This window comes from Achroia grisella, unplaced genomic scaffold (assembly GCF_030625045.1).
Source record: "Achroia grisella isolate CSIRO2021 unplaced genomic scaffold, CSIRO_AGI_Agris_v1 utg1234, whole genome shotgun sequence".
In the NCBI taxonomy this organism is placed as follows: domain Eukaryota; kingdom Metazoa; phylum Arthropoda; class Insecta; order Lepidoptera; family Pyralidae; genus Achroia; species Achroia grisella.
In genome coordinates, this window is record NW_026712601.1 from 58,552 (window position 1) to 68,937 (window position 10,386).

The 10,386-nt window shown below is 59.3% G+C and overlaps 1 protein-coding gene and 1 non-coding gene across 2 annotated transcripts; both read left to right on the top strand.

Moving 5' to 3' along the window:
• Positions 1–3,617: 3,617 nt before the first annotated feature.
• LOC131854542 (uncharacterized) lies at positions 3,618–6,018 on the top strand. The gene is made up of 2 exons (XM_059205663.1): positions 3,618–5,022; positions 5,195–6,018. The coding sequence occupies exons 1-2, from the start codon at positions 3,618–3,620 to the stop codon at positions 6,016–6,018; spliced, it is 2,229 nt and encodes a 742-aa protein (XP_059061646.1).
• Positions 6,019–9,241: 3,223 nt separating this feature from the next.
• LOC131854555 (U6atac minor spliceosomal RNA) lies at positions 9,242–9,328 on the top strand. The gene has a single exon (XR_009358061.1). It is a non-coding gene; the product is annotated as a U6atac minor spliceosomal RNA (small nuclear RNA).
• The last annotated feature ends 1,058 nt before the right edge of the window (positions 9,329–10,386 follow it).

Consider the following 10,386-nt stretch of genomic DNA (forward strand, 5'->3'; position numbering starts at 1 on the left):
GCACGCTGCTGGAATTCATTTCAGTTAGCGTGTTCTTCGGGGCGGCCGGGTCGGAGGAGTAACTCCGGCCGCAAGGGCACCAACCTTTGGGCACCAGCCGCACCCAAAGCGTATTAGGCCGCAGTCGGTAGCAGGGGGCAACGCCGGCTGTGCAACCTTTCCCCCACACTCGTGGGAACAAAAATGGATTGTAGCAAAAAAACCTTTGACGTAAGGTCCGAGAAGGACGGTGCGAAGATGGAGTCCGAGAAGGACGGAGAGAGGGAGGTGTCCGTGAAGGATGTAGAGGAGTTTGCTAGGAGAGGAGAATTGAATGCGGAAGATGCGGCGGCGTTCAGCGAGCTAGCTCGCGAGCTGGAAATGGCGGAGCGGGAACTGGAATTGGGGTCTGACCTCTCCAGCTCCTGCATGTCGTTAGACGATGGCGGGAGGTCGTCAGTTGATGGCCCCCGCAGGTCATTGAGGAGGAAAAGGCGTCGGACGGATGGCGACTCAGAGTCGGATTGGAGTGGGCGTTCAACACCGGTTCCCAAAAAAGTGGATCAAAGCCCAGGCGGAGATACCCGTAAAATCTTTGGGTATCAATTTCACGGGGAAGGTAAGTTCTCCGAACCCGTGGCTATGCCGCCAAAAAAGAAGACTGCCGCGGCGGCGGCAACAACATCGGCGAGTAAGGAGGGGCCCTTAGGCCTAAAAGAAGGAGTCCGCCTTCAGCGGATAACGGCAATAGACAAGGACGAGGACGCGGCCCATTCGCAAGAGGCCATGTCGGCCCTGGAAGAGGCCGAAAGAACAACACCAGAGATGGAACCGGCCAAGTCCAAGAAGAAGCCCCCGGCACGTGCGGCTTCCCGCAAACCCTCATTTAACGAGGAAACACGGGCTGCTGACGAGCTTGGGGGCCAAATCGAGAGGGAGGCCAGTCGGGTGTTAGATGCCATCCGTAAGTCGGCCAACTTGAAGGGTACTGTCGTTAGGGACGTCAAGGACTCTGTTGCCTCAATTTGCAGAGCGGCGGAGGCCCTGAAGTCCCGATCCGATACGGTCGAGTGCGCACGTTTACGTGCGGCAAACTCCCGTTTGGAAAAAGAGGTGGCTGACAGCAAGGCGAAGATCGCCAGCTATAGGCAAGAGTTTGCCCGCCTTGACGCCGAAATGGCAGCCCTCCGCGAGGAGGTTGGCCGATCGCGTGCCACGGCTGGCGGACAAATACCGGACGAGACAGAGGCACCCATGGGGACTCCCCGGGTCCTCGAATACATGGAAGAGAGGCTGGTCAAGCGTATGGGGAAGATGATGGATGATCGACTCGCGAGTATCGAGGGTCGTCTCCTCCCAGCTCCCCAGATCTCGGCCGTAGGACGTCCACCCGCTCAGGAAGATGGAAGCCGGGGCTCAGTTCCCCAGGTTCTAGCGGGCGGCACAAGGACAAGCGCCCAGGGGCCAGCACCTCAGGCTAAGGGCGGAAATAAGAGGAAGCCCAAGAAGGCAGCCCACTCGGCCTCACAACCGGTCGAGACTCGTGCCCCCCCGGCAACACAGCCATCCCAACCAACAGACGCTTCTTGGGCCACTGTTGTGAAGGGTAAGCGGGGGAAGATGGTCAACGTCACGGAGGGACAGGCCGTACCATCAACGAGCCGTCATGGCGCTAAGCCGAGCACATCAAAGCCGGCGAAGCCCACCGCGCCAGCCCCGTCTAAGTTAAAACCGCCCCGCTCTGCGGCGGTGGTAATAACTATCGACCCGGCTGCGGAGAGGGAGGGTGTGACGTACGCCAACATACTGTTGGAGGCGAAAAACCGAGTGGACCTTCGCCCCCTCGGTATAGAGGCGCTCCGACTGCGCCAGGCCATCACCGGAGCCAGAATTCTGGAGATCCCTGGTGCAGAGAGCGGCGAGAAAGCCGACGCCTTGGCTTCGAAGCTCCGGGAGTTTATTCCGGAGAGTATGACGAAGGTGGCCAGGCCCGTCAAAACCGCGGAAATGCGCGTGATGGGCCTGGACGACTCTGCCACGACAGAGGAGGTGGCGGTGGCAGTTGCCCAAGTCGGGGAATGCCAGCCGGATGCGGTAAGGGTCGGTGACATCCGCCGCAATACCTCCGGGATGGGCACCTGCTGGGTTCGCGGCCCCGTGGCGGCCATTAAGAAGGCGACCGCGGCGAAGCACATTCGCATAGGGTGGGTGTCGGCGCGGACGGAGCTCCTGCGGCAAAGGCCGCTGCGATGCTTCCGATGCCTGGAAGGAGGACATGTGAGCAATCAATGCTCACAAACCCAGGATCGCAGCGGTCTTTGCTACCGTTGTGGGGAAGAAGGCCACCGTGCGGCAACCTGCACAGCTGATCCGCGGTGCGTCATCTGTGCCGCGCTGGGTCGTCCGGCGAACCATTGGGTGGGTGCAAAATCTTGCACCCCGCCCAAAAGCAAGAAGGCGAAACGGCCAGCCACCCAGGCCCCAGGCCGAAGGAGCGAACAGGAGGAGGGGATGGAGACGGGCCATGAGCCCAGTCCCCCTTCTGGCGATCAGGGAGGTAGGGGCGGCAAGTAGTCGCTCCTCGATCGCTACCGGGCCGGGGTGATGACCGCGGGGGCGGTCCCACCCCACCACACAAGGCCCGAAGAAGTCGCGCGCATGTCCCCGCGCGCCTTCCCCAGGGAGGAGGAGGGGAAGTAGTGGGTTCCGGTAGGGAACCCGCAGAGATGGGGCCCGCTGCTAGAGTGGGCCACCGCCGTCGGAGTTGCGGTGGAATGTCTTCGATCCCGCGACTCCGGCATAGGCGTTGGGTGAGGGACATCTTGGAGTTTTTAGTGAGTAGGAGTCTCACAGTACCCGCGGGCTTCCCCCGGGGCCGGCGGGTCTCCATGAGGGATTTTCTCCAAGTCAAAAAAAAAAAAAAAAAAAAAAAAAAAAAAAGGTTGGGGCGTGTGTCGGGCAACCTCCAAGTATGGGCCATCCATTGGGAGGCTTCCCCATCCTCGTGGATACGTCCGCGGGGAACGGTGGCCGAGCAATGGTTTGGTTCTGGTACGCCCTGGGCGGGATAGTAGACGTTCCTTCGGGATACTGCTACTATGTCGGCCGATAGTCCGGCGAGTAGGAGTAGGCAAATCTTTCTCTTCTACTTTGTCTGTCTTCGTCTTTTCTTTTCTTTGTCTTTTTCTTTACTCTCTTTCTGTTTTCTTTTCGTTTTTCTTCTTTGCCTACTGGCAAGTCAGGTCCGGTGGGTGCTTAACTGCGCAGCCGGACAGCACTTCGGTGCAACTGGCTTCAAACCGTAAACCTGCACTGGGTGTCGGTGATCACGTCTATCGGCCCAGTGTGGGAGCGGGGGCTCTTGGCTTAATTGCCCGGGGCCGCGAGGAGTCAACCTCTATAAAAAACCTCTTGTTTAAGCTCGGTGCCTGGCGAGGGACAGGTCGTCACGCGGAGCACGCTGCTGGAATTCGTTTCAGTTAGCGTGTTCTCCGGGGCGGCCGGGTCGGAGGAGTAACTCCGGCCGCAAGGGCACCAACCTTTGGGCACCAGCCGCACCCAAAGCGTATTAGGCCGCAGTCGGTAGCAGGGGGCAACGCCGGCTGTGCAACCTTTCCCCCACACTCGTGGGAACAAAAATGGATTGTAGCAAAAAAACCTTTGACGTAAGGTCCGAGAAGGACGGTGCGAAGATGGAGTCCGAGAAGGACGGAGAGAGGGAGGTGTCCGTGAAGGATGTAGAGGAGTTGGCAAGGAGAGGAGAATTGAATGCGGAAGATGCGGCGGCGTTCAGCGAGCTAGCTCGCGAGCTGGAAATGGCGGAGCGGGAACTGGAATTGGGGTCTGACCTCTCCAGCTCCTGCATGTCGTTAGACGATGGCGGGAGGTCGTCAGTTGATGGCCCCCGCAGGTCATTGAGGAGGAAAAGGCGTCGGACGGATGGCGACTCAGAGTCGGATTGGAGTGGGCGTTCAACACCGGTTCCCAAAAAAGTGGATCAAAGCCCAGGCGGAGATACCCGTAAAATCTTTGGGTATCAATTTCACGGGGAAGGTAAGTTCTCAGAACCCGTGGCTATGCCGCCAAAAAAGAAGACTGCCGCGGCGGCGGCAACAACATCGGCGAGTAAGGAGGGGCCCTTAGGCCTAAAAGAAGCCAGAGTCCGCCTTCAGCGGATAACGGCAATAGACAAGGACGAGGACGCGGCCCATTCGCAAGAGGCCATGTCGGCCCTGGAAGAGGCCGAAAGAACAACACCAGAGATGGAACCGGCCAAGTCCAAGAAGAAGCCCCCGGCACGTGCGGCTTCCCGCAAACCCTCATTTAACGAGGAAACACGGGCTGCTGACGAGCTTGGGGGCCAAATCGAGAGGGAGGCCAGTCGGGTGTTAGATGCCATCCGTAAGTCGGCCAATTTGAAGGGTACTGTCGTTAGGGACGTCAAGGACTCTGTTGCCTCAATTTGCAGAGCGGCGGAGGCCCTGAAGTCCCGATCCGATACGGTCGAGTGCGCACGTTTACGTGCGGCAAACTCCCGTTTGGAAAAAGAGGTGGCTGACAGCAAGGCGAAGATCGCCAGCTATAGGCAAGAGTTTGCCCGCCTTGACGCCGAAATGGCAGCCCTCCGCGAGGAGGTTGGCCGATCGCGTGCCACGGCTGGCGGACAAATACCGGACGAGACAGAGGCACCCATGGGGACTCCCCGGGTCCTCGAATACATGGAAGAGAGGCTGGTCAAGCGTATGGGGAAGATGATGGATGATCGACTCGCGAGTATCGAGGGTCGTCTCCTCCCAGCTCCCCAGATCTCGGCCGTAGGACGTCCACCCGCTCAGGAAGATGGAAGCCGGGGCTCAGTTCCCCAGGTTCTAGCGGGCGGCACAAGGACAAGCGCCCAGGGGCCAGCACCTCAGGCTAAGGGCGGAAATAAGAGGAAGCCCAAGAAGGCAGCCCACTCGGCCTCACAACCGGTCGAGACTCGTGCCCCCCCGGCAACACAGCCATCCCAACCAACAGAAGCTTCTTGGGCCACTGTTGTGAAGGGTAAGCGGGGGAAGATGGTCAACGTCACGGAGGGACAGGCCGTACCATCAACGAGCCGTCATGGCGCTAAGCCGAGCACATCAAAGCCGGCGAAGCCCACCGCGCCAGCCCCGTCTAAGTTAAAACCGCCCGCTCTGCGGCGGTGGTAATAACTATCGACCCGGCTGCGGAGAGGAGGGTGTGACGTACGCCAACATACTGTTGGAGGCGAAAAACCGAGTGGACCTTCGCCCCCTCGGTATAGAGGCGCTCCGACTGCGCCAGGCCATCACCGGAGCCAGAATTCTGGAGATCCCTGGTGCAGAGAGCGGCGAGAAAGCCGACGCCTTGGCTTCGAAGCTCCGGGAGTTTATTCCGGAGAGCATGGCGAAGGTGGCCAGGCCCGTCAAAACCGCGGAAATGCGCGTGATGGGCCTGGACGACTCTGCCACGACAGAGGAGGTGGCGGTGGCAGTTGCCCAAGTCGGGGAATGCCAGCCGGATGCGGTAAGGGTCGGTGACATCCGCCGCAATACCTCCGGGATGGGCACCTGCTGGGTTCGCGGCCCCGTGGCGGCCATTAAGAAGGCGACCGCGGCGAAGCACATTCGCATAGGGTGGGTGTCGGCGCGGACGGAGCTCCTGCGGCAAAGGCCGCTGCGATGCTTCCGATGCCTGGAAGGAGGACATGTGAGCAATCAATGCTCACAAACCCAGGATCGCAGCGGTCTTTGCTACCGTTGTGGGGAAGAAGGCCACCGTGCGGCAACCTGCACAGCTGATCCGCGGTGCGTCATCTGTGCCGCGCTGGGTCGTCCGGCGAACCATTGGGTGGGTGCAAAATCTTGCACCCCGCCCAAAAGCAAGAAGGCGAAACGGCCAGCCACCCAGGCCCCAGGCCGAAGGAGCGAACAGGAGGAGGGGATGGAGACGGGCCATGAGCCCAGTCCCCTTCTGGCGATCAGGGAGGTAGGGGCGGCAAGTAGTCGCTCCTCGATCGCTACCGGGCCGGGGTGATGACCGCGGGGGCGGTCCCACCCCACCACACAAGGCCCGAAGAAGTCGCGCGCATGTCCCCGCGCGCCTTCCCCAGGGAGGAGGAGGGGAAGTAGTGGGTTCCGGTAGGGAACCCGCAGAGATGGGGCCCGCTGCTAGAGTGGGCCACCGCCGTCGGAGTTGCGGTTGAATGTTTTCGATCCCGCGACTCCGGCATAGGCGTTGGGTGAGGGACATCTTGGAGTTTTTAGTGAGTAGGAGTCTCACAGTACCCGCGGGCTTCCCCCGGGGCCGGCGGGTCTCCATGAGGGATTTTCTCCAAGTCAAAAAAAAAAAAAAAAAAAAAAAAAAAAAAAAAAAAAAAAAAAAAAAAAAAAAAAAAAAAAAAAAAAAAAAAAAAAGGTTAGGTTAGGTTAGGTTAGGTTGGGGCGACGTGGTCGGACAACCTCCAAGTATGGGCCATCCATTGGGAGGCTTCCCCATCCTCGTGGATACGTCCGCGGGGAACGGTGGCCGAGCAATGGTTTGGTTCTGGTACGCCCTGGGCGGGATAGTAGACGTTCCTTCGGGATACTGCTACTATGTCGGCCGATAGTCCGGCAAGTAGGTTAGGGGGCGGGTGTCGTATTCGGCGCTCGTCCAAATCTGTAAATAGTGTAAATAGTTAGGTTAGTTATTTATTTGTAAATTCTTCTTGTTTTGTCTTCTTTTAGTTTTCTTGGTTTTATTTTGTTTCTTTTAGTTGCTTATTGTCTATTCTTTTTTCTGTCCTTTGTTCTTTTCTGCTTTTTTGTTTTGTATTTCGTTTTCTTTCTTCTGTTTTGTATGCGGGACCAGACCCGGGTAAAAAAGGAACAAAGATGAAATGGCTGATCTTAAAAAGGTAATACCCCAGGGAGGTACCACCCGTCCATCGGGTGGAGAATCCTCCACCGTCGCACCGGGTAAGCCGGGGGCGGTCAGTCCCACGTATTCTGGGGGGGACAAGAAAGGCCAGAAGGGGGGAAGAAGGGAGAGAGGTGTAAGTAGGAGAGGAGTTAGGACTGGAGAAAGAGCTGAGGGTGAGGTTAGAGAGAGGAGAACTCGAGAGTGTCCTCAGCGCAGGACGATATGACATCCTCATGGAGGAGGATTTGTCGGACATAACAGGTTCGACCACTTCCCTCTTTACAGGAAGTGAAGACGGCAACAGTGACCTGGATAGGAAGCGCAGTCGGCGAAAGCGCCAACGTAGGCGCTCACACTCCGACTCGGAGGGTGAAGGTGAAAGTGCTCGGGCCAGGGTAACGGAGGACCGAATAGAGGCCATGAAGGCAGCTGTGAAGGAAGGTCAAAGGAATTTTGACGAAAGACTCGGGATCATTCGTGCCACTTGGGGTGGAGATCCAATGAAGCTCCAGTGGACGGCGGATGCACTACGAAGTAAGATCGAGGCATGTGCCGATATTGTGAACGTCACAATTAAAAAATGCGGTAACTTAAAGGGCACCACCATCCGGGACATCAGGGATGCTGTGGATGCCATCAGAGACGCAGCCGACATTCTAAAGAATCGGTCGGCAACGAAGGAAAACTCGGTTCTGGCCGCGAAAGTTGCGAGCCTAGAGGGGCAGGTTGCCGCCCAAAGAACCGAGAATCAAAAGATTGCCAAGGAAATCTTGGAACTCCGGGTTGCCTTACAGGAGGCGCAGGTGCAGACGGCCGCTGGGCCATCGACCTCCGTCCCCATGCAATCTGGGGATCTAGTGACAGGGCCCAACGCCCTACAAGAAATTGAGGATCGTGTAGCGAAGAGGTTGGAGAACCGACTCGATGCTCGCCTAGCGAGAATCGAGGAGCGACTCCCTCTGGCACCGGTGGTGAGGTCCACAACGGCTGCGCCTGCTGTGCGGGCGAGCGGTTCGGCTGGGCCGAAAGGGAAAGGAAGAGGAAAGGTGTCGGCTCCTGCACCGGCTGCTATTGCACCGGCAGCTACTAGTCAGGCTGCTCCTATTGGAGTACAGGAGCCGGCGCCCGCTCCCCGCACCATGACGGAGAGTTGGGTGACCGTGGTTCGTCGTGGTGCGAAGAAAACGGACAAGAATGCGGCGAAGAAACCCGCGGCGACTAAATCGCAGCCCCAAAAGGCAGCGACCGCGGGAAACAAGAGGAAGCCCAGACTGAGGCCGCCTCGCTCTGCAGCGGTAGTTTTGTCGCTGCAGCCCGGGGCTGCCGAGAAAGGCGTAACGTATGCGGCTCTACTTAGAGAAGCGAAGGAGAAGGTGTCCCTGGAGACTATAGGGATCACTGAGCTCCACTATAGGCAGGCCATTACTGGCGCGCGAATCCTGGAGTTGCCAGGCGCCGCTAGCGGTGACAAGGCGGACTCCCTCGCTGAAAAGCTCAGGGAAGTCCTGCCCGCGGAGGTGGTCCAGGTCTCCCGTCCTGTGAAGACGGCGGATCTTAGGATTGTAGGCCTGGACGACACGGCCACGACAGCGGATGTCGTCGCTGCTGTGGCGCGTTGTGGTGGGTGCGCGGAGCAGGAAGTTAGGGCAGGGGAAGTCCGCCGATCGGGGTCCGGCAACGCGGCTGCATGGGTTCGTTGCCCAATGGTGGCCGCCAAAAAGCTTCAAGCGGAGGGCCGCTTACGAGTGGGATGGGTATCGGCGCACGTAACAGTGCTAGAGCCGAAACCCATGCGTTGTTACCGCTGCCTACTGCAAGGGCATGTGGGCACGCAGTGCAAATCGGCGGTTGACCGCAGTCAGGCCTGCTTCCGTTGCGGCGGAGAGGGCCACAAGGCTGCTGGTTGCACTGCCCCGCCGCATTGCGTTTATTGCGCAGCGGCGGGTCGTCCGGCGAGTCATGCCGTGGGCAGCGGTAAGAACTGCTCGCGAGGGAGCCGCGCACCGGCGCGGGCGGAGGAGACGGAGGCGATGGAGGCCGAGTCCGGCCCGTCGCCACGGACCCAGAGCCTCTCGGCGGCAGACGCGGGGGCGTCTGCCGTCACCTAAGGAGGGTGAGGCTGGGAGTAGCCGCGCGTGGTGTCCGCGCGCGCCACTCGAGGAGGAGGCTGCAGAGCCTGCGCTGCCGGGGTCGCGGTGGACTGCTATGTCGATCCCGTAACCCCGGCGCTAGTGGCGAGCGGAGGACACCAAGGGGTTTTAGCCGGTAGGAGTCCGGCAGTACCCCCACGCTTCCCCCGAGGCGTGCGGGTCTCCATGACGGATTTCCCCTTGTAAAAAAAAAAAAAAAAAAGGTTGTGTCTATTGAAAGGAGAGACGGTTAGCACTCCCCTTGACAAGGATGGAACACACAAAATGGTTAAGGCACAACTTGACCACATTTTGAGGAAGCGGCGGGTCTGCTGGCGGGGTCTCCTCCGTGGGACTTGGTAGCGGAGCTCCACGCGTCAGTGTACCACTGGCGCGCGGAGCGACGTTCCATGGGGGAGGCACTCGCTGGTCACGAGATCGAAGCGCGGAGGTCCGACTTTCGGCGGATCCTCAGGATCAGGTGGAGAGAAAGGCTGGCCAGTCCATCGGCCGGCCTGAGGACCGTCGAGGCTGTCCGTCCCATCCTCAAACGGTGGATGAATAGGAGATGGCCACTGACGTACCGCATGACACAGATACTGTCCGGGCACGGTTGCTTCGGGCGGTATCTGTGTCATGTGGCGAGGAAGGAGCCGACGACCGGCTGCCACGAGTGCGGAGGTGTGGAGAACACGGCGCAACACACGCTGGAAATATGTCCAGCGTTTGAGAGTGAGCGCCGTGTCCTCACACGAATAGTGGGGGACGATCTCTCGCTGCCGAATTTAGTTCGGAGGATGGTCAGTAGCGAGAGATCGTGGCTGGCGGTGAGCTCCTTCTGCGAGGAAGTTATCTCGCGGAAGGAGGCGGCGGAAAGGGAGCGGGAGTCAGCTCGTCCCGCTTCCCTCCGCCGCAGAAGAGCCAGGCCTAGAGGTGGGAGCGTATCCAACTCCGCCCCCCTCTATCCCCCACTGGGGCCGGGGTGACTGCCTTGAGGGAGGCAGTCCCCCCAATCCAAAGGCCCCGGAGGTGTGCGCGTGTACCCACACGCCTCCACAATGGAGTAGGGCGAAATAGGTCGCCCTAACCACAAAACGAGATGGGGCCTGCCCTACAACATCTACAGGGCGGGCCGTCGCCGTCGGAGCTGGGGTAGAATGCACTTGCGATCCCCTGGCTCCGGCATAGGCGCTCGTAGGTACACCGTGTGGTTTTTTAGTGGGTACAAGTCCCACACACCACCTCGCCATCCCTCCGGCGGGGTGACGGTCTTTTGAAGATTTTTCCACACGTTAAAAAAAAAAAAAAAGGTTGAGGAGTGGGGCGTGTGGTCGGGCAACCTCCTAGTATGGGCCTGCCATTGGGAAGCTTC

What these genes read in the sequence shown, in the direction of transcription:
- LOC131854542 (XM_059205663.1), top strand. Translation starts at nt 3,618, where the DNA reads ATGGATTGTAGCAAAAAAACCTTTGACGTAAGGTCCGAGAAGGACGGT. An exon ending in TTGGGCCACTGTTGTGAAGG is followed by an intron (nt 5,023 to 5,194) that starts GTAAGCGGGGGA and finishes CCGGCTGCGGAG; the next exon opens with AGGAGGGTGTGACGTACGCC.